This window comes from Nannobrachium achirus (assembly GCF_963921795.1).
Source record: "Nannobrachium achirus genome assembly, chromosome: 7".
Taxonomy (NCBI): domain Eukaryota; kingdom Metazoa; phylum Chordata; class Actinopteri; order Myctophiformes; family Myctophidae; genus Nannobrachium; species Nannobrachium achirus.
In genome coordinates this window covers 55,800,783-55,828,413 of record NC_137816.1, presented here as the reverse complement: position 1 = coordinate 55,828,413, position 27,631 = coordinate 55,800,783, and the positions used below count along the sequence as shown (strand labels likewise).

Here is a 27,631-nt window from a genome sequence, read left to right as displayed (position 1 = left end):
GTCGTTTTCTTTAATATAACAAAGAATATTAAATTTGGCTACACCAATGTAGGGAAGAGCCGCCTCATTTGTAACGCTTCATAATTGCGTTGACTACTAGGTCTACTAGTTTAGCAGTGTAGAGAGAGGGTAAAAGTCAGAGAGATGAACAGATCCATGCATGGATGGACATGAAACGTGTCAAAGTGAACTCATATTATCTATCTATAAATGCGACAAATTGGCCAGGGCGCAGACTAGACGCTCGGCCGCCCGAAATGGGACACAAATTCTGTATTGAAGCGTTTTTTTTCCTCTGTTGCACGAGATGAGGCGATGGTGTGTTGAGTGGATAACATTAATATGTTTGTGTGTGCGTGCGTGCGTGCCGCACACTTGCGTGTTGAAAGGCGAATCTTAAACAATTGTCCTGTAGTGTTTAATGCTACCCGATTTCCCCAAATCGCTCCATTCCAATAGCAAATCCCAAATGATGATGAACGCAGGAGGACTCTCAACCCCGGTCGCGGAAAATAAATAAATAAATCGCCCAGTCAAACAGCATAGCCTGTTTGATTGGGCGAGCAGTCTAGTCCAGCAGAAAGGAGGGGCCACGGATCAACTACTGGGGAAAATCTCGCTCAGAGCGTGCGATTTCCTCATCTTTGCAGCGCAAGTGCGACATCCAATGTGCTGTGAGCCTATAGCTCTGACTGGCCCAAACTTCTGTCGGAATTTTCGAGCGCTTCATGATGACGTCGCTTCAGGACAGTTTTGGAACCTGGTGATTGCCTTTGTCGCTTTCAGCAACAAAGCAAAAACATAAAAAGTGAAAATATGCAGCTAAGAGGCAATATCTCCACGATATGCCTTTTCAGAGATAACGTATAATTTGTGATAACACTGTAGCCATTATCAACATTCCTGTTGAATTGTATTTACAGAGATTCGCTGCACCACTTAAACCACAGCATTCATATTCTGAGGAAAACCTTTGCCGGAAATAGCCGATCCACAAGTTTACAATGCATCGCAAGCTTGTGGATTGGCTATTGTCGCTGCAACATGCTTCCATAGAAAACATGCTGACTTCTATGGAATCCATAATGACTGAATTCAGTCGAGAGCTTTCAACTGTCTGATCATTGGAAAAAGAAACCACAACACAGAAATCCTGTGTGTACAGTATAAACAATGGGCCCGGAGAACTGTCCCTTATACAGTATCGGTATATTCATAAAACACATTCCTTGGCAGCTAACAAGTTTAACTGAACTTGATCTATACTGTGCAGTACAGTATGTTCAATACACTTTCTATGTCTCATACTGTCTCGGATAACACTGCCCTTGCTCTGTGTATTATGTTCGTACCAGGGCAGCGGTAGTAATAAAATGTTTGGGATTATTCTAAGTTTCACAATTATTATACAATCGTGAATCTCATGTCAAGTCAAACCAATTAACAGTTCTACTGCCAGATTTATTATTTATTTATTGGGGCTGGTGCCAGCAAAAAGCAGCTTACCTTTGCGATGTTATAGAAAAAGAACTATTCATTATTTGCAAACAATTTATTTTTATTTTTATTTGTATTTATTATATGTGTACTTTAGCCCAGCTATATAATCAAAATCCATTATCCTGGGGCGGAACATTTTCCAAAAAATAGCAGATCTACAAGCTCACAAAGCGTCGCGTTGCGACGCGTTGTGAGCTTGTAGATTGTATTTTTTGGAAAAGACATTTGAAAAAAGACTATCAAGTATGTTTATTATAAGTGCCTTTTACCAATTATAGAGGGTTCAAGTGTTACCGGATATGCAGCACGGCAAATAAAAGGTGAATTGATCCCAGTGCATGACGGAGGACGATATCACGATATATTGAATCTCCACGATACGATTATCGTGAGTGTTTTTTATCACGATAAACGATAATATCGCTTATCGTCCCATCCCTAATGGCAACTGCCTGTCAATAGCACTGCACCAATACTATAGACAAGTCCTATGGACATTGTATTTTAATTAGGGACATCCCAAGCTGTTATCCCCCGGGCTGCCATAACTGAATGAGTAGATCAAGGCCACTTTGGAAACAAAAGGCCCCCGGCCCGGGTTCGATTCCCAGCCCCGGCAATGTGTTGAGGTGTCCCTGGGTCTAAGGGTCAGCTGGGCTAAGACCAAACTCATGCACATTGGAGGCGAGGCTCCCCCCCCACTGCACATCAGGGGGGAGGAAGTTGAGTTTGTGACGTCTTTTAACTATCTCGGGTCCATTGTCACTAACAACGGCAACATAGCAACCGAGATAAACCGGAGACGTGCCCTGGCAGCCAGTGCCATGAAAACTCTTTGGAAGCCGCTGTGGAGACACCATTCCATAACAAGAGAGACCAAAATACGCATCTACAACAGCTCAATCCTCTCCATCCTCCTCTATGGAGCTGAAACCTGGCCTCTCAACAAGACCCTGGCAGACAGAATTGACGGCTTCGACACCAGAGCGCTGCGCACAATAGAGGGGATAACATGGCAGGATCGAGTCTCAAACATCACACTGCGGGAGCGCACCAAACAGCCCCCCGCATCCCTTATGGCAGCTCAGCGGCGGTTGCGATGGTATTGACACATAAAAAGACTCCCCCCTGATCACCCTACATACGCTATCCTCCACTTCGATCCAAAAGCCGCTGGTTGGAAACGCCCCCGTGGTGCACCACGCACTCGCTGGATTGATGCCATCACCAGGGACCTACACCAGGTTGGCCTGTCATTGGATGATGCTGAGCCCCTAGCACTGGATCGACCCAAATGGAGAAGATTGGTGAAACTGATTGGCTCTACGCATGGCGACGTCCCCGCCGCCGAGCAAGAGACCTGATGATGATGGTCCCTGTCTGAGTGAGCAAGGCATTTAACCCTTAACTACTGTTCTGCTGCAATACCACTAGAATGTGCAATGCCCTGCCAACAGCCACCAAAACGTGTGACTCCCAAGTCCCTACCCCGAGGGTTTTCAAACTTTTTTTGCCTCAGGGCACCCCTGGAAATAACTTTTTCCATCTACGAAACCCCTGAATTACACTGTTAAATTTTAGAATCTTACATCATACAGTATTACGCAACGTACATATGCACATCTTTCCACCTGACATACGGTAGGCTATGTCACGCTAGGCTATGTCACTGCGAACTGAGTGAAAATAACTTACAGTATGTAGCCTATAATTTATAGGCTGCTTGACTTTTAAAAACTTGAACCCCAGCATCCCTATTCAGGGGGGGGGGGAAGGTTCACCAAAAATAGACAATCTACAAGCTCACAGTGCGTCACAACATGACGTGTTGTGAGCTTGTACTATACTGGCATGGAGTTTTTTTTTCATGTTTCCAATTCCATGGCACAGAGAAGGCCATGGCCAGATCTATGAAAACAAGCCCAAACCACAAGAGCATTTTAAATAGCACTGCCGAGTAGCTGCATGCGTTGTCGCTGTTGGAAGCCGTGCCGCTTGACACCGTAGTTATGGTTGCCGCTCTGGGAAATCGGTCTATATAAATCAGCTATTTGAAAATAGCTGATCTAAAAGCTCACAACAAAAAAAAGTAACAAATGTGGAACATTTGAAACATTTTAACAAGTTTCATTCTGCCTATAAGGTCAGATTCTGCCATGGGAATGGAGCGTTGTTGTTTTTTTACACTGTTATGAAAATGTCATATCACGATTATTGTGACAAAAGAAATCGTGATTTACGATATTATCACGATAATCAAAATCCATTATCCTGGGGCGGAACATTTTCCAAAAAATAGCAGATCTACAAGCTCATCTATACTATAATTAGAGAGGTCAGTCAGTAGGTCAGTCAGTAGGTCAGTCAGTCACACAATGCATTATCTATTCACTCGCTTCAGCGACTGATCCCAAATTTAACATGGCATTGGCCATTAGCATTATACACACGGTGACGGAGCCCGATTTCATTTTTCCCAAATTCAAGCTATTTATTAGCGTTTCTTCACCACTTCTGTTCGTACAGAACGTAGGAATACTTCCACGTACAAAATGTCATGTCCTAGTATGAGTGAATAGCGAAGGCGATCAACGTCACGTGATATGTTCAGCCATTTTCAAACGTGTGTCTCCTAGAAGTTTGAGTAAACATTAATTCATTGGAAACATATGGACTAACGCATACCAACGAGTGGGCGCATCGGTAGATAGAAAACCGTTTCGACAATGCAGTGAGCACCTTATTGATTTGTACATGTTTTGAGCCGAAAATGGACGTTAGGGCTCACCCAGCAAGAGCGTTCTGACTCCCCTTTATAACTCTTGTAGAGAGATAACGTCCTAAAATAAAATCACTCTACAAGAGTTCTGATTTATTGGCTAGGTCCCTGGCACAAAATATTTTCAGATGGGAGGTCCGGGGGCAAATACATATTAATCTGGGGGTCCTTGACATGAAAATGGTCGAGTACCACTGGTTAAAACAACATCAGGAAGAAAGCCCAACTAAGAAACAACACTTTAGAAACAACCCCCAAAAAAACAAAAGACCACAATGGAAACAAGTCCCCAGGTCTTTTCTTGTGTTATCCTTTTAGTCTTAAAAGAGAATTCCGTCCAGAAAGGCTACCGTACCTTTAAATGCACTTATCGTCACTGTCGGGCAGAAACCTCGTATCTCCAAGTTTCAAATGTGTAAATGTTTTCGCAAAGTAAAGCACTGCAAGGCCATCGCACAAAAGTAGTGAAAACAGCTGATCTACCGGTATAAGCACACAACGCCTCGCAGTGCTAGGCGTTGTGTGCTTGTAGATCGGCTGTTTTCACTAGTTTAAATCATTTTAAAAATGATGAATACAAAACAAACAGTTTTGGACATTGGATTGGTTATTGTGTTAATCCGCTTATTTTTATCTCTCAAAACAAAAATTAGAAGGGGAATAGACACTGATTGGTTTAATTAATGTAACGCCCTAAAACACACAAGATTAATTCACACCTTAACACCACTAAATAGCGCTGTGCGCTTGTTTGCACTCAAATAATACCAATGCATTTCAATGGGAATGGAGTGGTTTGCAGCCATTCGCAGATTTCTATTAAAAAAACCTCTCGATTCCCATTGAAAAGCATTGGCAGAACCTGCCACATAGGCAAAATCAAAGTTAAGTTGGGTGTGACTGCACGCTGAACCCCGAGGGTTCAGGTCTGAAATCAGCATAATCCTGCATCTGTCAACATATCGTCACTGTCGGGTGGAAACCAAGTCCAAGTTTCAAATTTGTATGTTTATTCGTAAAGTAAAGCCTTGCTTCATCATACAAGGCTGTCACACAAAAGTAGTGAAAACAGCAGATCTACAAGCACACAACGCCTCCCGGTGCGAGGCTTTGTGTGCTTGTAGATCGTCTGTTTTCACTAGTTTAAATCATTTTAAAAATGATAAATACAAAATGAACGGTTTTGGACATACATCTGATGCATCTGTTAATCATTTCCAGAATGCCATTAAGAATAAGTAAAAAGAAAATACAAAAGAAAAAAATCCCCTGCATCAGGATGCGGTCGAGATTTTACGGGACACCGGGGAAATCACAGTAACTTCTCAGTTTTACTATTAATGTAAGCCAGACTGTGAATCCTTAATGTATCCATGGGACAGCAAGTCTGTGTGATAAGGCCAGGAAACAGTGTCTCTGCTCACTCTAACATTACGATTCCCAAACCTTTCCATGTCAAGGACCTCCAAATAGACTTAACCTCTTGCTGTACCCGGAAGGGTAACATCAAGAGTGGGCACCTTGATGTTTTTTCCAAAAATGTAATAAATAATATTTGGAAAAACAACCTCTAGTAAGTATACTAGTAAGTATACATGATTAGAACATGATTGAACACTTGAAAATAATGATAATATTTCAAACATGTCTACAGATTGCTACAAAACATGTATATCCAGTCATTTTGGACAAAAACAACAAGTGCATGTTCACAATCACATCATGTATACTTTACATAAGTTAAAGGAGTAGTTCACGCCCAAAATGACTTTTCTTCTACTCACGCCACGGAGACTTGGGTTCAGTAATATTGATTTGTATTTGTCGCATTCCAAGGACAAAAAATGTAATTACAGTAAAGTAAATTTGCCCCCATTGATTAAGGATGGGGAACCAAATGCATTTGGGTCCCTATCCGGAATCAATGGGGGTACATTTTAATGTAATCAAATTTTGAACAAAATAGCTAAATTTACATTGAGGTGCCCACTCTTCCTTAGTGCCCACTCTCCTTGTATCCCCTGGAAGTAGCGTTGGAAAACAACAGTAGGAAAACACACGACTCAATGTCCCCACTGAAGCTTGTCGCGCTCCGCCAAAACATTCCTGAGATTCTGTGACTTTTGTTATTAGTGAGTGTTATTCAGTTTGTTTGATGAAACAACCTCGCTGGGCTCCCCAACAAGGCTTGTGCCCAGGCCCGTCCCGTCAGCCCCCGCTTTGAAAGCCACTTCATCCAAACACCCTTCTACTAGGGATGGGACGATAATCGCTATTATCGTTTATCGCGATAAAAAAAATATCGTATCGTGGAGGTTTACATTTATCGTGAAGTAATATCACTGCGTAGATATTAGTCTGGCATCTCTGTGTGGGGCGAATTGTGCCCCATATTTGCATACAGGGCCCTGATTGGTGCCACACAATTTTCGGGACACAGAAATCCAGTCACAATCTGCCAAGGCCGCTTTCTTTTGTTATTATTATTATTATTATTTTATTTTTTTGCACTAGCAGATTCGTCTGGTTTCCAGGTTGGAAAAGTAACAGGTTTGGACATATGAGGTTTCCACCTGACAGAGACAAAATACATATCGTCGTTGTCGGGTGGAAACCTTGTATGTCCAAAACTCTTCATTTTGCATTCATCATTTTAAAAATGATTTAAACCAGTGAAAACAGCCGATCTACAAGCACACAATGCCTTGCACCACGAGGCGTTGTGTGCTTGTAGATCTGCTGTTTTCACTAGTTTTGTGCGACGGCCTTGTATGATGAAGCAGGGCTCTATTTTGCGAAAAAACATACAAATTTGAAACTTGGAGATACGAGGTATCCGCCCGACAACGATGATATACTGTTTAAAATCACATCTCAGGAATCACATGTAAACCTTTGCCGGCCTAGGATCAAATCATACCAGAGACATCTCTGATGGGCCTCACGGATACACCGTCTCCCTCTCAGCTTTCCTACAGTCTGTCTTCCCTGATAATGTCACCGTCTCAGCTTATCTGCTGTCTGTCTCTCTTGCACTGTCTCCATCTCAGCTTTCATACGGTCTGTCTCTCTTGCACTGTCTCCATCTCAGCTTTCATACGGTCTGTCTCTCTTGCACTGTCTTCATCTCAGCTTTCATACGGTCTGTCTCTCTTGCACTGTCTCCATCTCAGCTTTCATACGGTCTGTCTCTCTTGCACTGTCTTCATCTCAGCTTTCATACGGTCTGTCTCTCTTGCACTGTCTTCATCTCAGCGTTCATACTATCTCAGCGAGGACAAAACAATAGCAATAGCAAATCTCCTCAGCTCTGATCTCCATGTGATTCTTGGTCCAGCACTTCAAATGATGATCATTGATTATTATGGAAGAGAGCTAATTAGGACTTATTTCAACAAAAATAAATATAATTTACAGCTGAGAAACATTTGTGTGGTTAAAATGTTTAAAGAAACATTCAATATTTAAATATGAAGGACCCAGCAATATTTAAGCGACTGTGACAGAGACATTGATTGTATCGACAACATCTATCTGGATAGCTTTGAGACGGAACACATATTACCAGTGTTGAATTAGTCTTGTCCCGCGCGGCCCCGCTGCCCCATATCTTTTCTGAGCAGGGGTCTCGCCTCTCACGCAAACGGGCATGCATTAATGCCAAAACCCTCCAAGTTCACACCTTGCCAACGCTTTAGTGTCACAACAGGGTGTTACGAGTGCCGTGTTGTGAGCTTGTAGATTTGCTATATTCAGTATAATTTTAGCATTACGTTTTTTTCAGTCAGTTCTAACCAAAATGGCTTTTTTCTTTTCCTCCTTATGTTTTCCTCGCAACATAATCGCTAAAATATGCCAGAAATATAAGGTGCTGGGAGTGAAGATTATGAATATAATGTAGGGGTGTCTCGGATGAAAACAAATATTTATAGGGGTACCCTGAGCCAAAAAGGTTGGGGGAACCCCTGCAGTAGGGGGTCTCTGAGGACCCCCTAGGGGTCCTGGATCCACCTGTTGAAAACCCCTGGTGTAGAGGCCGGGTTGTGCAGCATGTTGCTGCCCACAACTCAACGTCTGTGTATGTGTGTACAGTATGTGTGCGTGCGTGCGTGCATGTGTGCGAGCGTGCGTGTGCGCAAGCCATGTGCATGACTACCATGATTATCATTATGTGATTATTCTGGGCAGGTGAACAGCCCAAAGCGCCCCCACCCCACCCCAGACCCCACCCACTCACACAGACAAACACACACACAACCATGTCTGGCCCGCCAGCCAAGACCGTGTGCCAAGAGTCTGGTGCTGCCCGACGCCCCACCGGCTGGTTAATGAAGGGATTGGCGGGGGACTTGGGCGGGGTATATAGAAGGGAGGGGGGGCAGCTCTTTGCTGAACTGGCTTCAATGGCAGTCTGTCTGTGTCGGGCCCAGCTGTTGATTCACAGCTCGTTGGCCCAACACAACAAACAGGAGGCCACACAGGGGCCGGGCTGGGGGCGGAGCGGGCAGTGTGGGCACACTGGGCAGCAGTGTTGCCAGGTTGTTGTTTTTTTCTAGCGAAGGAAACAAGCAACCAGGTCTGTGAAAACAAGCCCCAAAATAAGCGACTATAGGGCAGTAGTTCACCCCAACAAATATTATTTGTTCTATCAATTACACACTCCATGAAGACTTGAATTCATGTCGATTTCCCCCCCACATTCCTAAGCCAATAATTTGATGACCGGGGTCATCGGTCAGTAGGGGGCTCAGGACACTCAGCGATCATCAAATGATTGCCTTCAAACCGGGTCATCAAACCAAACAAGCGGCGCCCCCCCAAAAAAATGCAACCACCAATATTGATACGCTACTTCACAGAGAAACAAGCCCAACGTTGCTTATAATAAGCAGACATGGCAACACTGGCTTCTGTCTGTACTCTGCATTCTCCTCTTCTTCCCTCCCTCTCCCTCCCTCTCTCTCTCTCTCTCTCTCTCTCTCCCTCTCTTTCTCACCTGCTCCTCTGGAACACATGAACAGCCGTCTCAGCCTCAGTCTGAGTGAGCAAGTGCAATGGCTACAAAACAAACCACTGTTCTCTGACCACCACACCAGTGACATTTAACAGCTTCTAATGTACCAAAGGTGGACATCAATTTGTATTTTTTTGCTCACCTATTTTCCACTATGCTCCTGACCAGCAGGAATGGAACTCTGTGAACTTCAGCCATGGTGTGCTTGATTTAATACATTAACTTTTAAAAATATTGCCATGGAAACTAACATCATTATTATCCTGACTATTGAAGCCGAGCCCGAATTGCATGAAAGAGGTCTCACAGCACGTGGTTGGTTCTACAGACTCCAACTTTCGCACACCTTTGCCTATGATCTTAGCAATTTCAAAACAAAAAACTAATTTGTTTTCAGTAGAATCGCCGACCCAACCAATATGCCCATGAAAGCGGACAAGGACGGAGATACAGAGATCTAAATATAATGGGCACACAAGCCACACATCCGTTTTACATCACACTGACATCACACAAATTTGCAAGTTTGACTATTGATGACATCAGGTATCTCCATATATGGGCATAAAAGTCACGAAGCCGTCTATCAGGCAGTACATGCACAGAAAGAAGAAACCATCAAACGGCAGTTCATATTACAATACACAATAATACACAAAATACTGGTGCAGCCCAAGTCAACAGTACCATGATGACTGCAGACATCACATTGTATCGAAATCCTACATTGCCTCCAATGAGTCGGTCAGTGCTAGCTTGCCACCATAGGTCCATTGGTGTGTGAATGTGGGAAGTGAGGACGCTGGCGTCGACTGTTCGCCACTTCACCTCCCAAAGTATGAATGAACGGACCATTGGAAAGCGCTTTGAGGGCATAGGAAAGCGCTATAAAAATGCAATCTATTATTATTTGAAGAATTATGTCTTGATTATTTGAATACACAGGACCACAATGGAAACAAGCCCTCTTGTGTTCCATCCTTTTAGCATTATTGTATAACTGTCTTTTAGCAATATTATATAACTGTACCTTCTGTGCTTTTTTGCAAACTGTTAATAAATTATTCAGTCAATCAAAGTATGCGCCCTGGTAACCAGTTCGGTTCACCCCTGTATCGTTCCGTTTTGACCATGGTCCGGTCGTCTATAACTATCTATTCCCGCCCCTTACTCCTGGCACCCATTGAGCTGCACCGAGGACAAGTAGCCGGGTCTTCCAGAGGTTGACTGCAACGCTCCCTTTCAGCAACACTGAGACGTCTGCTGCGCTGCTGAATCACTGAAGGATATCTGCTGCTCCCCACAGAACAGAAGGTTCCATTCAGCGGCGCTCAGCGCTGTGTAAACCTTAGCTCTGCCAAGGCAGAAATTAGTTTGCCCCGCAAAAAAAGGCACCGTTATCTGTCCTGCCACAGAGGGACCTGTTGCTGCTGATAACTTAGAATCATACCGTTGCGCTTGCTGCCCAGCGGAAACCATGTATGTCCGAAACCGTTCGTTTTCAGGAAATGGATCCAATGCAGTTATTAGTCACAAAATAGCCCTGCCCTCCTTCAGAACAGCCACACAAAAGAGCACCTGTCTGCAATTTGCAACTGGACCTAGACCTAGTCTTCTATCTGAACAAAATAAATGACCCCCTAGTTTCAGTAAATAAACTGTTACTGATCCTAGTATTGATGATTTCTTGTATAGTATTGTCTTTATGTCTTGATGAATTGAATACACAGACAGGACCACAATAGAAACAAGCCCTCAGTTATCCTTTTAGCATTATCGAATAACTGCATCTCTGTACTTTTCAATCGATCAAAAACAAGCTCTTGTTCAGACTTGTCCTTGGTTCAGTGTCATTTATAAAACTCACGGACACACAAAAATAGCAAAAACAGCAGACGTACAAGCTCGTGTCTGCTACAGCGACGCGTTGTGAGCTTGCAGATCGGCTATTTTGGCGACATTCGTGCGACACTGTAGCGTGACAATGTAGGGCAACAATTTACTAAGTGTAAATAGGTTGAAATACGGAGATACAAGGTTTGTGCCTAACAAGAACGATGTGCAGGTTGCAAACAGACCTTGGTAAACTGACAAAGCTCAAAGCTGTGACTGTTTTCTTGAATGAAACCCTTTTGGCACAAACTGCAGGAAGAGAGCAGGAATACTGATTTAGGGCAGTGGTTCTCAACCTGTGGGTCGGGACCCCCAGGGGGGTCCCCAAATGATTTTGGGGGGTCCCCAGATGATTAACTTAATGTGCAACATTGTTTTCTCATTCAACAGTAAACAAACCAAGATAAAGTTTAAGTGGTACACATTTCTAAAGTGACAATTTAAGGACTTTTTAACGCCTCGCGTTGAGAGCATGTAGATCTGCTATTTTCACAATAGAAACGTGTTATACAAAATGTAATGCCTCAGGGTGGGGGGTTCCCAGTTAAAATATGATTATTTTGGGGGTCGCGGCCTGAAAAGATTGAGAACCACTGATTTAGAGTAATAACATGGTAACAAACTGAAGGAAGATAGCAGGAATACGGATTAAGAGTAATAACATAGTAAGAAGCTGGTGTCACTTTAACTGTTCGAAAAGCACAGGATGATCATCATCAAGAACCATTAATGTTTAACAGTCAGACATAAAGTACACATCACGAATAGTTGCCATGGAGATGCTACTTCTTATGCACGAAAAAAAAAAAGAACAGAAAATGTATTGGTGCTTTTGAATTATAATCATCTTTAAAATGAGTTTAGGGAAAGGAGTTCCTATCTCTTTATCTTCAGACTTTGATGATTTGAATTTGAATAGGATTCATGCATGGTTCAGATCAGCTCCAGATGGTATTTTCTTTAATGATACTGGAGTGGAGACACAACCAGCACCTCACACACTTGAATATTTTGTCTTGTGTTGTTTACCTGACATTGTACCCTTCACGTCCAGTGTCTTGTTACTTGAACGTATGTAAGTACCAGTACCCCATACTGTTGTAGTTAGGGGGTTCTTCCCCCCAACAGAACTAAAATAGATGCCCCTTTTCTCTGCAGTGGTTGTGTGAGGTGATGGTCAAGACCAGAACAACAGTTCAGTGCCCAAGAACCTGATGATGTCCTTCCCACTGATCTCTTTTCCCTCGCATTCTGCGGAATTCCCTGCCAACAGCCATCAAAATGTTTGACTCCCTAACCTCATTCAAAACCACCATAAAAAGCAATTTGCAACTGGACCTAGACAAGTCTTCTATAGCTTGCCAAAAGAAATGACCCACTAAGTTTATTTTTTTCCTGTAAATATACATTTACCGCTATTGATGATTTCTTGACTGTATAGTGTAGTATGTGTAATCAGGAGAGATAACTCAACTCATACATGATACAGGATCAAACTGATATTAGAAGCGATGGAATGAAAGAGCAGACAAAAACTGTAATACTATATTGAAACTGATGGGTTCTGATAGGATTACCAAAAGACTAATAGAGCTTTAACTTTTTAACTTAAAGCACCTTTATGGGGAAACAATGATTCTGTACTCGGTGTGTGTGTGTGTGTGTGTGTGTGTGTGTGTGTGTGTGTGTGTGTGTGTGTGTGTGTGTGTGTGTGTGTGTGTGTGCGTGCGTGCGTGTGTAAGACTGACAACCCCCCAGCGACCAGGCTTAACCGTGCTGATCCTAAGGTCAAAGGACAAGTTCAAGCTCAGTATTTCCTCATCAATAGGGATGAATATAGTAAAACATCTTTTCATTTTCTCACCCTCATATGATTGTAACAACTTTGTATTATTGGTTAGGCCTATACTGTAGCCTATAGTCCTATGGATCTATAAATATGTATAAAAAAAACAATGTTTCGCGTAATTTCGCAGATTACGCACCAAGCCGTTGGTCAAAACACACAAATTGCTCATTGTTTGTAAAAACACTCACCAAAGTATTCTTTCTTCATGTGCATCTCCAGCTCCTTCTCCAGCTCCAGTGTGAGCGCCTCCAGCCGCCTCTCCGCCTGACTCGGGCCACTTTCCCGGCACGGGGTCACCTGGTAGGGCAGCTTAAACCTCTGGCCGGGGGCAGTCGTTTTCGAAGACAATCCATAACTGAACGAAGACGGAGAGCCAGAGGTCACCTCCGCGCTCATCCCGGCCAGGGTTTGCTGCTGCTGGGACTCCGCTTGGAGCTGAACGCGACAGTGCATCCCGTTGGAGGCGTCTCCGAAGTCCTGGAGCAGCGTGTCTTCGTGCAGACTGCTCCCCAGCATCGAAGACCTCGGCGAGGGCAACTGGAGCTCGGGGTACGTGCTCATAGAGCCCCGGGAGCTGCGGGAGCTCCTGGAGCTGTGGCTGGAGATGCTGGAGCGCGGGCTCACCACGCAGTTGTTCCCCGCCGCCGTCCCTCCGCCAGGACCCCTGGTCCCGCTGCCGTCCTGGCTGCAGATGCTCGACCGCGGGCTGGCCATGGCCGGCACGCCGTGCAGCAGCACGGCGCCGTCCAGCGGGTCGTGGCCGCCGCCTCCCCCCGCGGAGGAGGTGGACGCGTACCGCGAGTCGGAGTAGCTGGAGCGCGGGCTGGCGGTGAAGGAGTACTGGCTGGCGGTGCTCGACCTGGGGCTGGCGTGCCGCTGGTCGTAGCCCATGCTGATGCCGCTGGTGCGGTTGCTGGCGGGCTGCTTGCCGCCGCTGCCGCAGTAGTCGTAGCTGTTGAGGCTGGTCCTGGGGCTGGAGTGCTTGCTCGTGTCGCTGCCGGCCGTGCTCGCGTAGCTGGAGCGGGGACTCATGGCGACGCTGCTCCCCCCTCCCTCGCTGCAGTGCACCAGGCTGGAGCGGGGGCTCGTGTAGCGGTCCTGGCCGCCACCGGGGACCCCCAGGCCGGCGCTGCTGATGCTGGACCTCGGGCTGCTGGCGTGCTGCTTGCCACTCTGCTGCTGCTGCTCACAGTGCGAGGAGGAGGAGAGCGAGGAGGCCAGGCTGGAGCGGGGGCTGGTGGCGTGGTACCTGCCAGGGTTGTTTTTGACAGAACATTTTGATTTAGTTTTAGTCATAGTCTTTTGAATAAAATGTCCTTTAGTTTTAGTCATAATTTATTCACCTGAAAAGTTTTAGTTTTAGTCTAATTTTAGTCGACTAAATATCATAAGATATATTTTGGCAGGCCTTGATGGCATCGTAATGACTGATTTTACACTTGGTTGCGTGCTGAAAATAGCCGATCTACAAGCTCACAACGCGTCGCAGTTGTGAGCTTGTAAATCTGCTATTTTCAGCGTGCAACACCTGAGAGCATCCAAACATAAAATGACTGTCTTCTCCACTAGTCCACTATACCTAACCCTAACCCTATAACCTGAGTGAGGGAACATAGGGCTGAGGGAGCTTGAGCATGACCCTCACTTGTCCCTCCCTATAACGTTTTAGTCTAGTTTTTATTTTGATGACGAAATTGTCAATATATTTAGTCTTAGTTTTAGTCATCACAGCATAGTTTTTATTTAGTTTTTCGTCAGTGAAAGAAAACGTAGTCGACAAACATTTTTCGTCATAGTTTTAGTCGTTTTGATTGATTGATTGATTGATTGAAGACTTTATTAGAAGTTTGCATAGGAAAGGTAAAGTTTAATGACGGTACAGTTCACTGGTACAAGGACAGGTCTACTAAAAGGCACTTGGCTTATTTCCACAAGAAACCATTGAAGTTTCTCATATAACATTGAATGACAGACGGATAAAACACAGTAGACCTACTATGCAGTAGATATAGTCTGTAAAAAAGGAGAAAAATAATAATAATAATAATAATAATAACGACGAAATCAACACTGGTACCTGCCGACGTCGTGGCTGCTCGTGATGCACACGCTGTTGCACCTGTTGCCGGGCAGAGCCGACCCCGGCCCCGCCGGCTTGCTGCTCATCATGAGGAGCGCGGCGGCGTCCAGCGCGCAGCCGGCGCTGTAGCGGTGGTGCGCCGCCACCTCCAGGGAGTACCGCCGGTGCATGCCGCCCCCGTGCCGGTCGGGAGCGCCGCCGCCGTAGCACGGCAGAGCCACCTCGGTGGTGCAGCAGCCGCCGGTCGTGTCCCTCTCCACCCCGTCGCCGTTGTTGTTGTTGTTATTGTAGATGTCCCTCTGGGGCGCGCAGAAATCCACGGGGACGTTGACGGGACGCGCCGTGGCCGCCGTGTACACTTTGTTCATCATCCCACACTGGTAGCTGTTCTCCACCGTGCTGCCGTGGTGGTGCAGCGCCGAGCCGCCGTTCCCGTTCATCGGCGTCATGCTCTTGTGCTGCTGCTGCTCCGGCGCGGAGAAGTCCAGGTCGGGGCTGATCACCAGGTCCCCCCCGCCTGCACGCCGGGCGCTCTTGCCGTACATCATGCCGTCCTTGTAGGCTTCGTACAGGGACAGGTCCTCCATCAGCTTGCTGGCCCGGTGGAGGGGTCCGTGCAGGTCCTCCTCGTACTGCTCCATGTTTCTGTGGAGAAACACCAGAGACAGGCAGACCCCACGGTGGATCTCACATGGAGATCATAACAAAACGCTGCTGCCTGCTACAACAGCAGACAAGCACACACCACTAGTATTATTATTAACGTGCTCGGCGGAAACCACTGTGCGCGGCATCGTCCTCGGATCTTCTCCAAAAACATAAAAAAACAAACAAACCCTCAACAAAAAAGGAGAAAAAAAGGGACAAAATCTGGCTTCTCACAGTTTCGGGATCCGTTTGTCAACTTGAGTTTTTTGTTAAGTTGAAAGGTCTTTTTACAGTCAATGGCGCGCTGCAGCGCGGAGGAATTTCACCCGTGTTAGTTTTTTTCTCCTCCTCCAAGATTTCCTTTTTTAGGGTTCCTCGATAATGCTAGTAAAAAAGTCGTGGTAAATAATTGTGAGAGTCGCAAGTGGCGATTGCCACAAAAGAAAAGTGTCCACGCACCACGCGCCGGGAAAGGCTTGTCTCTGTGTGTCCCGCTCGGCGCAGGGAAGGGAACTGGTTCGTGTTGGAGGAATGTGAGGATGTAGACCGGGACGCTGTGCGCCTCTCTGGAATGTGCTTTTAATGTTGGATAGAAACAATGACTGAGACACACTCAGCAAGGGGGAGCCTGCCTGCCTGGTGGTACACCGAAGTTAGTGACCTGTTGAGTGCTGCTGCGACTCACCAGTGGTGGAAAAAAGTACTCACAATTTCCACTTTTAAGTAAAAGTACCAATAAAATGCTACCAATAAAAAGGATCTCAATGTAAATGAGCCTCGGCTTTCCTGAGCGTATCATTTTAGTTGACCAAACTTCTAATAATACTTCAATCAACCAATCAATACTGCAATATATAAATACTCTGTTACGATTAAAAGTACTTGAGCACAAAAGTAATGGCATCAATAATGTAGCCTACCTAAAGCACAAAAAGTAAAAGTACAAAAGTTTTGAAAATAGCAGATCCACAAGCTCATAACTGTGACGTGTGGTGAGCTGTGTTGTATATTTTCAAATATCCAGGCTAAAGTGGTTCATGTATGTTTTATAATATTAATATTAGAGCCTATAGCCTATTTGTAAATTAACTTATCACTAAAGTTTCCAAATAATTGTAGCCTAAAGTAAAAGTAGGCTACAATATTTGCCTCTGAGATGCAGTGGGGTAGAAGCAAAAGTAGCGTATATTTGTCCCACTAAAGCGACTGCAAAAGATTGCTATTTGTTTCAAAAAGCATTATAGCCTACCCTGTAGACCTATATATAACATGTAGGCTATAATGACGAAAAGTGACATAACTGTTTTCACAATGCTACCCTCTCCAACTGTATGCGTTCCCTATTTTCAACTGTTATTATCATATTATGACACTTATTGCTTTGGCAATGTAAATGTGTTTTCTCATGCCAATAAAGCTCCTTTGAATTGAATTTAATTCATCATGGGACCCCCAAAAAAAGAAGTGAGAAAAAAAAAACATGTGGGGACAGCCGACTCACAGTTTGAGAGCCAATATCAAGACTAGACAATTACACTGTTTAGCCTCTTTTGTTTGTTCATGTGAAGGAAGGAATGCTATGAGTGTCCAATTATGGACCAGGACCGGGAGGTGTGTCTCTTGCACTGGGGATAAAGGTTAATAAGTAGCCTAATGCAGGTTGCTGTACATAGCAGTACAGAGACAGTTTACAGCCTGGACACATTATGATGACACATGAAGTTTGAAACTATAGGCCTACTTTTTATTAATGCTATTCCTTATTATGAAAGTAGCCTAGAGACAGGTGCTATAGCCTATCATTATCATACTGCAATGCACATACACGATACAATACCTTTGTGGGATATCATATCATGCCAAATGATCAAGTACAATTTCTTATTGGTTTTAGCTCATATAAATATACAACATAATCATGTATTTTTAAAAAAGAAAAAAAAAACATCCCTCATAGAATTAAACTAATAACATGAGCTAGAGCGACATCTGGAGGCACAGAATTCAATAGAGCACACATTTTAATGCAACAATAAAGGGATAGTCCACTCCAGAGGTATAGGCTACAAAGGACTGTTCACCTTGTTCACGAAAAAGCACACCACCAGGATAGATGCATTTTTCAACGCCAAATAACTTTTATCCTTGTTTCTTTATTGTCTTATATTTAGTTTTACAACTGTTTTTTTCTTTCCCTATCCTCTGCATAGTACTGTGTCATTCAATGTTATAAGAGTTTTTTTTTTTTTTTACATAAGGCTTTCTTGGATCTCCTTTTAGTTGACCTTGTACCAGTGAACTACTGTCATGAAACTGTACAAATTTCTAATAGTCTAATACTCTTCAATCAATCAAAGTTGGATGCAGTCCATCTTTAAGTCTTTGTTAGCCCCATATAGAACCTCACCCGTCGCTGCATACGGTTGTGCTCCACAACCGTATGCAGCGACGGGTGAGGTTCTTTTTTTTAATTATTATTACTATTATTAACAATGACAAACCAAAACTTTTCCATATTATACAGAGTACCAATGTGAGGTATGTGAGGCATACTGCCAAATGATTTACGTTCTTCATAAACATGAATGGACGAAAAACACTTGTCTACTTAACTGCATTCCACAGTTTGGGTAACAGCAAATCAAAACAAAACACATACAATTCATAAAATGTTGTATTAATATCAAACATGTGCTTGTAGCCTGCTTACAATAGATCATTAGATCATGTAGCCTATGGTCCATATTATGAGTATGACACTCACACAACACACTATTTTCATACTCAAATGATTCAGAGAATGAGGTAGTAGTTGATTGAGCTAGCTTATTATGACAGTAACATGCAAAAATGCTGGTAAAATCCTCAGTGTTAATTTAACTATGTGTACAACACATGTAAAAGTTACAAATGGATAAATGAACACTGCGGATTTTACTGTGTACCTACATATTCATTACACCATTTACAACTGTTTGCAGTTCAACTGAGTTTGCTTATGGATTTTACAAGGCACAAGGTATGCATTCCATCGTGTCTGACACCCTCGAAAAATGTACAGTGTCCAACATTTGCCTCTAAAATGTTATGTTGTATACAATTACAATGGGTAGCCTACTACAATACATATTGTACTGCATGGATATACAGTACATATTCTACTCTCTACTGTACAAATGTAAATTACCTCTTAAGTAGATATCTTTTACTTATTTATGCTAGTACAGTTAAAAAAAATAGGCGTTCACATGTGTTGATCTTGTTGCAACACTTAGGCCTGTCACAATTATTACATTATCGCAATTATCTGAGAAAATTGCAATAATTCTTATAGGCACCACAGTTTAAAAGAAGTAAGCATGCACATCAGACTGTAGAATTATCATTACTTGCAGCAGTGCCATCACCAGGACCTGTCACAATTATTACATAATCATCTAGTCGCAATTATTTTGTCAGAATCGTCTTAATCGTTTACATGTTGAAAAATCGTCATATCATTTCAAACATTTTCAAAATTGTGGAAATAGCAGCTCTACAAGCTCACAGTCGCATTGTGAGCTTGTAGAGCTGCTATTTCCACTATCAATGTTCTTTTTTAAGTATAAAGTTGTCAAATATGTCATTTCTTTGTATATTTAGGTTTTGTGTAAAATCTGCCATGTGCAATTTCAAAGCCAAACACAAATGTAATTGTCAACGGCAAAAACAATTAAATCGTTAATCGCAATTATTTGAGTGACAATTAATCGTCATGTAAAATGTCATAATGTTGACAGCCCTAGCCGTCACCAGCTCCCAACCACAGGGAGGTAGGAGAGCAGCACGGCGGTGAAGCCCACGACAAGCAGAGCATCCAACAGCAGACGTCTGAGCGGCGAGCTCCGGGCTCTCCTCCCGTGCCCTCTGCTCCTGAACCACTGCACCACCTCGTCCAGGCCGTACTCCCGCGGCTCGTAGCCCAGCTCCGCCCTGGCCTTCGCCATGCTGAAGTAGTGCGTCACGCCGGTCTTGTACACCTCCGTGCGCGTGAGCAGGGGCTGGAAGTTGTAGCAGGGGCCGACCAGGTAGTGGATCACCTCCGTGAGGAAGGCGAAGAAGTAAATGAGCGACACAGGCAGGCGCACTTTGGGGAAGTCGTAGCCGAGGCCCTCCACCAGAGGGCGGAAGAACTCGAAGTTGTTGACGGGCCTGCCGTCGGAGATGAAGTAGGCCTGGCCGGCCGAGCGGTGCTCATGCTCTGCAGTCAGGGCCGCGGCGGCGAGCTCGTGGGCCGACACCAGGTTGTCCACGTGGACGAACTCCACCAGGCTGCTTGGCTTCCCGTAAACAAACCTGAAGATGCCCTTCTCGATGTAGCCCACGATCCTGGGCAGGTGCCTCTGCTCCCCGGGGCCGTATATCCCCGCAGGACGCAGGGCGCAAGTCCTTAGTACCGCCGCCTCAACAGCAGCAGCAGGCACGGGACCGTCCGCCGACTCCTTCAGGGGTGAACCATTGGCTTTCATCACCGCCATCTCGGCCACCGACTTGGTCCTGCTGTAGTGGTCGGGGTGGAGGTGGAGAGGCAGGTACGGCAGGCTCTCGTCACCGTTCTCGATGACCTGATTGATTGAATATTTTATTGGACAGAAATGCAAAACAGCACAAGTCAACAGTCAACTTTGTCTACTCTAAAAGGATTGCACCAAAAAAGTCCTTGCAGTCTTGTTTGCACTGGGGTCCTTGGTATTCAATTCATCAACATATAAAGTAGCATAAAAAACATTCAATATCCTCACAAGTATAAAACACTACATGTACAGAGTAGAGAAAAAGGGAGGTAATGTTTTAAAGGTAGCCAGTGAACTACATCTTTTAAGGGATGGGGTCAGGGCATTCCACACTTGGGTGGCAGTGCTGTAGAAGGAGAATTTACCCATGTTTGATTTAACCCTAACCCTATGGGTATTACCAGATTGTTGTTTAAGCTCCCCCTAGTATTGTGGCTATATATGGGTGTCACTATAAATTCTTTGGAGCAGATATGCGATTTACCTGTCCCCCGAAGACCACGTTGAAGGTGCTGGTGTAGACCAGCCTCGGCACGCCCTTCTCCACGCAGGCCCTCAACACGTTCTCCGTGCCCTGCACGTTCACCGCCTCGATCAGACGCCGGTCCAGCTGCTCTCGGCCGGACATGCCGTAGGAGGCGACGTGGAAGACGCAGTCCACGCCCGCGACGGCCCGCTCAACCTGTGCGTATTCGCGTATGTCCCCATGCAGGAACGTGATGCCCTCTGGCGTTCCTTCGTTTTTTGGAGGCGTCACGTCAAACAGAATGATTTTGGCGCCTTGTTTGTGAAGTGAACAGGCCAGGCTGAAAGAAAGAAGGAAAACAAGCTTTAAACTGCTGGAAGACAACTGCCTACCATGAATGAACTCCTTCTATTGAGATCAGGGGTTGAAGAAGAAAGTATTAGAAGTTTGCATTAGGAAAAAGTACAGTTTCATTACAGCACAAATCACTGGTACAAGGTCAACTAAAAGGAGACCCTAGTAAGCTTTACGGCTTATTTACACAGGAACCACTTTATGTATCTCAAATAACATTGAAAGACAGACGGATAGAACAAAGTACTTTGCATAGGATAACATAAATTACAAAAGCAGAAAAATGGGGAGGAGGGGGGGGGGGGGGGGGGGACATGGGGGCTTAGTCTATTTGGGTTCCTCAACATTTTCATGTCAATTCAATTCAAAGGAGCTTTATCCTTTAAGTTGACCTTGAACCAGTGAGTGAACTGTACTGTTATCAGATACTTCAATGGTTTCCTGTGGAAATAAGCCAAGTGCTTTTCTAGGATCACCTTTTAGTTGTCCTTGTACCAGTGAACTGTACTGTCATGAAACTGTACCTTTTCCTATGCAAACTTCTAATAAAGTCTTCAATCAATCAATCAATCAAACCGTTTAACATTAGCTCCAAAGTGGCTTCATTAAGCTGTGTTATAACGCCCCCTAGTGGAATGGAAAAATATTGATACCGATCGCAAAAGAGTGGACCAAGGCACCATGCAAGCATGTTCACAATCACAGTCAAAATCAATCAAAATTAAAATGACTACAATTGACATGTGTTCCAGTGCTATTAAATTATCGTTATCAAGTGAAAGGGGAAGGCTTAAAATGGTCCTTATCTTACCGATAACCAAAATACCCGCTTCCCCCCGTTATCAAAATTGTGTCTGTTCGTGCATCTTCCATTGTAGAATGCGTTGGGCTTATCTGTGGGGGAGAAAACCAGCATAAAACAAATTAAGCACTGAAAACATAGTTACATGTGTTGTGTTATCTAATAAAGACATGCAGGAGGTCTCTCTGGGATACCAGAGCTGCATACAAACCTTGCGTCCACCCACTGGAAGTGATATGTAATCGATTTACGTCGAGACAATAATAGACAGTTACTCTCCTTCACGAACGTCAAAATGAAACACGAGAGTAATTAAACAGCAGCAATAAGATCCATAACATGTGTATTTAACGGTGAATTAGACACACATTTACTACTGTTGTAAGGAACCAAACCCGGAAGGAGGAGGACAGCCGGTTGCGCTGTGATTGGCTAGTAGGTTTACGTAAGGCCCTCCTTTTTTCTTTTTGACTGATAGCCTACATCTAATTCTCAAATAAACAGATGGTAAACATTGGAGTAATTGAGTTGTTAATACGTTTTCAATGTGAAAATGTATCGACATAATACAACAACACAAAACAACATACTGTACTGCAGTGAATCGGGTTAAAATAATAGAGACTGGTTAATGATGCCAGCAGAGGGCAGTGCAGCGCATTAAAACCTACAACTTGTGATATTATTATCTAGTTATTGAACCTATTGAACATTACACTGTCAGCCATGATGAATGACATGGAAACGACAGCCGACCTACTATTACTAAGCTGCTGCAGACAGTTTCCAGCCCCTGATACGGAATGCAAGATGACAGAAGTGTAGTTTAAAGCTGAATTGTCACACTTTGTCAGGTAAGTAATCGGCAACGGTGCAACAACGCAAGAATATAGTTCAGAGTCTGTCGACACAGACAGACAGTGCGCTTGTGACAACAATTTTGGCGTAATGGAAGTATGTTGATTATTATGATTATTTGAAAGAGACCTCGGCCGGCTGGCTCGCTTACATAAACATTCCTCTGATCCAATCAGCATCCTGGCGAGGGGTCTGCTTGTCATAAGTTATGTTATAACCGCTTTATGACAAAGACATCATGTGAGAAGGAAACGCATGCAGCACTCCTCCAGACTCAGTTCTTCCTTCATCTGTCAAAGTAAGCAACGTAGTGATCTGACTGGAAACTGTTTTGATATCTGTTATTTTGTGTTTAATAGCCTATATGTAGGCTATTGCACTAATAGAAATTGTCTACTCTAGGTTATATATCAGCCAGGCTATGTGTGTAAGCCTACACGTGTTTATGCAGAATTTTGTAGTGCGAAAATAGTCAACTCTTCAGGGTGTTTCGGGTCTGGACTCTGGATAGAAGTTAACCTGTGTTAACTTGACTTGTTAACTTTTCTTTAAGGGCAAAGTCTGTGAAACTGAACTACATTGGAGCAGCAGAAACGTTCCAGGACAACAAGACAATAGAAAAGGTAATATGTTTTCTTCTTTGATTTAGTTTTTTAGTGCAAGCGAATTGTGCACAACATTTTATCTATTGGCTATGAGATGTAACAATTGACATTTATTTATAGACCTATATATTCTTTCTTTGGGAAAATAGTTAAACGTGGTTAATGGTTTCTGGCATTCTATAGCTGAATAGGCCTACTTGATATACTGTATTGTGAATTGCTGTAAAAACATGTAAGTTCAAATATAAAATAGAAATGAGCCATACAATGTTATTTAGCCCAAACAGAGATGATGGTCAATAGTGGACTAAAGGACAAGGAGCAATGCAGGTCAGGAGGTTATGGCTGTATAGCCTATGCTTTCACACAACTTGAATCACATGTTTTAAATAACTTGGTGGGAGTGTGGTGGGTTTGAAGGTAGGTTTGAATAAACTCACTTAAATCATGAAAGAGACTAGAGACATAAATACTAAATAGACTTTAATATAGCCTACAAAAAGGGATATTTCACTTTCAAACATGTTTGGGGTCATTTTAACTCTTCTCAGATATGTGATAGTTGTTTTATCAGACAGACACACCCCCTTCCTGACCTAGATACAAACCAACTGTAACTTCATTGAAAACACATGTCCTTGGTTCTGGTGACTGATATTGTCCTTCTAATGTGTGAGGGGGCTGTGTTCTTTCAATTATGGTTTTATTTTGGAGCTTGAATAAGAAGGGGGCATGTCTGATATGAATATCAAAAATCGAAATACTGAAAAAGAGAAACTTAAAAACTGTCTGGGGTGAAACACAAAAAGCCTGAGTAGAAGTTAAAATGAGGTCCCCAACAAGCACTTGGAATTAGGAGTTAAGGCATTACATTTAGTTTGACTCGGTTCCAGATACATATTGTCAAGCTTGTAGATTGGCTATATTCACAATCTTTGCCTCTTTCTTATATTATTATTTGACAATTTGGCAGATGTTTGACCAGTGTTTAGTATAGTTTGTTGATTACAATGGATGCAGTATTTGTTTTCTTTCTCTCTTTTGAGGTATTAAAAGTCCTTAAATTGTCACTTCACTGTCATCTGGGGACCCCACCAAAATCCTGTGGGGACCTACTGCTGTAGAGCTTGGGCTAAGAAAGCACTATGGAAAAACCCTGCTTTCAACAGGAAATCTATTTGTTCCTGCTGATTAATCTTCAGCGATTTTATGGTTTTGAAAACTTCCTGTTCTGTTATTGTTTTTTATCTTATCAAGTGCCTCTTCCTTTTTTTCTTTTTAGAAAATATATATTTAATTTGATTATATCCTAAGGCAGCATTTGAGTGTGGAATAGAAATCTCTGTAATAAGCTCCAAAAGCTTCTGCTGTGACGTCAATGATTCCCCATATTTTGGGTATTATCTTTGCAACCATTTTGCTTGTTTAGGCCTATAGATATAGTTGGCAAGAAGAAGAACAAGTCAGCTATATCCATATGGAGTCCGTGAAGTCAGATGTAGAGGTATTGGCCAGCTCCATATATGGAGATGGATATGGAGCGTGACATGAGGTGTGACTGACTGACGGACGCACGGGAACTGCAGGTTTTAGTAAATGCGATCTACAGTCATAATTATGCAGAAGGTCCCATTTCACAAGTTTTCCAATGTATAAAATGTATTAAAAATCCTTTGAAAATACCTGATCTACGAGCTAACACGCTTGTAGATCTGCCATTTTCAAATTGCCAAATATATATATATAGGTCTGAAGTGGTTTTGTAAAATCTACAAAGTAACTCAAGTTTTCAAATAATTATATTGGAGTGTAATTACAATATTTGCCTCTGAGATGTAGTGGAGTAGAAATCTGAAATCATCATTATATGTCAAAATTGTATTTAAGTAGTACAGTACTTTAGTAGGCCTACACGTACTTCACAGTTACTTCACCACTAGGAAGGAGTACCTACATTCATGTCATATCTTTTTGCAGGGCAGGCCAACATGAATCTGGAGGAGTACTTCAAAAGGATCGGTTTCCACGGCCCGTACGAGCGACCAGACCTCGCGACGCTGAAGTCGATCCACAGACAGCACGTCATGACCATCCCATTCGAGAACCTCAGCATCCACTGTGGCGAGAAGAACACCATGGACCTCCAGGTCAGGGGTCTCTCAACAAATTCTGGGCCCTGGGTACAAGGATTCACTGCGGGCCCCCCATGAATGTTCTTCCTAGGGGGAGGAGGGGGCTGATTATTACGCATTATTTTGTGCTTTTGAATATAGTCTTTGAATATTTCAAATCCTTCTAAACCTATGTTTCCATGTCAGTGGTGCTCAAACCTTTTCATGTGAAGGACCCCCACAATGATATGTATTTAGCCACGGACCCCCATCTCAAAATATTTAGTTCCAGGGACCCCCCCATGCAGAAGCAACATTTGAGTTACAAAATAATGTTCGCTTAAAAAAATACATATATTCAAAGATTTCCACACATTTTCACGACTTTCAAAAATAGCAGATCTACGAGCTCGCAGCGCAGAACTCAGTGCCACGCTGTGACCTTGTATATCTGCTATTTTTCAATAGCTAAAGTATAAAATAATTAAGGCCCCTCCACCTCCTTGTGCCCTAGTAACTCAGTCCCACTCCCCCCCCCCCCCCCCCCCCCCCTTGTTATGATGCCTCTGCTCCAGGTGATTTGGGACAAGATGGTCAGGAGCAGCCGGGGCGGCTGGTGCTGTGAGAACAACCTCCTGTTCTCCTGGGTGCTGAGGGAGCTGGGCTACGAGCCCACCATGCTGGGCTCCAGGGTGTTCAACAGCCTCACCAACGACTACAACCCCATGGAGTCTCACCTCGTCAACCAAGTCCTCATCGACGGGAAGGCCTACGTAGCGGACGTGAGCTTCGGAGTGTCCTACCAAATCTGGGACCCCCTCGAGCTGGTCTCTGGGAAAGACCAGGCGCAGCCCTCCGGGGTCTTTCGCCTCACAGAGCAAGGGGGCGTCTGGGTCTTGGAGAAGACGATGAGAAAGCCAGTGGTTCTGAATCCGGACTTTGCCGGTTCGACTCTGGTGGAGAAGAAGCGGACGAAGCCGATCTACTGCTTCTCCCTGGTGCCTCGCGGGGTCGACCATTTCCTGGAGACCACCCACCGCCTCCAGACGGACCCAAAGTCGCTTTTCACCAATAAGACGATCTGCTCTCTGCAGACGGCCACGGGGTTCCGAGCCCTCATTGGCTGGACCTACAGCGAGGTCACCTTCAGGCCAGAGGAGGGCGTTGACATTCTGGACATGAAGAACATAGCAGACGATGAAGTGGAGAAGGTTCTGAGGGAGAAGTTCAACATAAAGTTGGCAAACAAGTTGGTGCCTCGGAACAACCAAATCACTTTGTATACTTTATGATTACACGAGAGACAAACTGAACAACCAAATCACCGTGTATACTTTGATTACACATGAGACAAACTGAGAGGGGGCAAAATGCCACGTCTGTTTCTGTCACTGCAATGGCTGTTAGTTTTGTAGATCTGTAATGCTTTGTTATTTTCTAAAATATTTGAAAACAGTTAAAGCCAGATAAGAATTTAAATAAATAAATACATGAAAACTTTGCCAATCATATATCGTAGTAATAATAAAATCATTACACCCATCATGCCAGCCCATTACAGTGCATTTTGTAGATAGTAATAGACATACCATGAGCCAGTGTGAAGGCTTGGTTAACATGTGTTCTAGCACCCCCTTGTGGCGTGAATACATATTGACACAGATGCAAGAAGGCATCTGTGGATGACAATGACATGTCACATAACCACATGACAGGATAAAATATAGAACAGTCTCTGCAGGGTGTTTCCAATAGGACCCGCCGTACGGGTCTCATTATCGTCTGGAGTCAGTAATCTTTAACCTTTGTTCTAGAGCCCAACCTGTGAAACGTACACTCCCTGGAGCCACCACTGCACACACTTAGCAGACAGAGCAGACATTGCAATAGAAATTAAGTGTGATTTCCTATAGTGCAAGCTTTGTGCCAGATAGCGCCACCCAACAGCTATGACAATTTGAATCTCTTGGATCAGTGGTTTAGATTTTAACACTTTCCATATCAAGGACCATTATTTATTGGGCGTTTGAGACACAGGACCATTACTGATGAGATTTAGCCTCTCAGACCCAACTTAGAATATTGTGTTGTTGTTGGATAAGATTTTGTCCACAATACC

The 27,631-nt window shown here is 43.8% G+C and overlaps 3 protein-coding genes across 5 annotated transcripts in view; 1 reads left to right on the top strand and 2 right to left on the bottom strand.

Annotated features, from left to right (window-relative positions):
• The window catches only part of wtip (WT1 interacting protein), a gene marked incomplete at its 5' end in the record, with an annotated part of 67,650 nt that extends 51,894 nt beyond the window's left edge, over positions 1–15,756 (bottom strand). Inside the window, 2 exons of the mRNA XM_080730335.1 lie at positions 13,224–14,284; positions 15,113–15,756. Of these exons, the coding sequence (XP_080586461.1) occupies positions 13,224–14,284; positions 15,113–15,756 (1,705 nt within the window). The remainder of the gene's footprint in view (positions 1–13,223; positions 14,285–15,112) is intronic.
• A 3,758-nt stretch (positions 15,757–19,514) lies between these two features.
• Positions 19,515–22,009, bottom strand: sdr42e1 (short chain dehydrogenase/reductase family 42E, member 1; the record flags this gene model as incomplete). Its single annotated transcript, XM_080729695.1, has 3 exons — positions 19,515–20,367; positions 20,801–21,122; positions 21,948–22,009. The coding sequence occupies 3 exons, from the start codon at positions 22,007–22,009 to the stop codon at positions 19,552–19,554; spliced, it is 1,200 nt and encodes a 399-aa protein (XP_080585821.1). The 3' UTR covers positions 19,515–19,551.
• Positions 22,010–22,683: 674 nt separating this feature from the next.
• Positions 22,684–27,025, top strand: LOC308288459 (arylamine N-acetyltransferase, pineal gland isozyme NAT-10-like). Of its 3 annotated transcripts, XM_080729901.1 has the most exons (5): positions 22,684–22,792; positions 22,973–23,094; positions 23,350–23,419; positions 25,379–25,548; positions 26,088–27,025. In XM_080729901.1, exons 4-5 carry the CDS (start codon positions 25,390–25,392, stop codon positions 26,802–26,804), a joined length of 876 nt encoding a protein of 291 aa, XP_080586027.1. In that variant the 5' UTR covers positions 22,684–22,792; positions 22,973–23,094; positions 23,350–23,419; positions 25,379–25,389; the 3' UTR covers positions 26,805–27,025. The 3 variants fall into 3 exon arrangements, with proteins under 3 accessions (XP_080586027.1, XP_080586028.1, XP_080586026.1); XM_080729902.1 differs by lacking the exon at positions 22,973–23,094; XM_080729900.1 differs by having other exon boundaries at positions 22,690–23,094.
• Positions 27,026–27,631: the final 606 nt, after the last annotated feature.

What these genes read in the sequence shown, in the direction of transcription:
- LOC308288459 (XM_080729902.1), top strand. Translation starts at nt 25,390, where the DNA reads ATGAATCTGGAGGAGTACTTCAAAAGGATCGGTTTCCACGGCCCGTAC. An exon ending in AGAACACCATGGACCTCCAG is followed by an intron (nt 25,549 to 26,087) that starts GTCAGGGGTCTC and finishes CCTCTGCTCCAG; the next exon opens with GTGATTTGGGACAAGATGGT.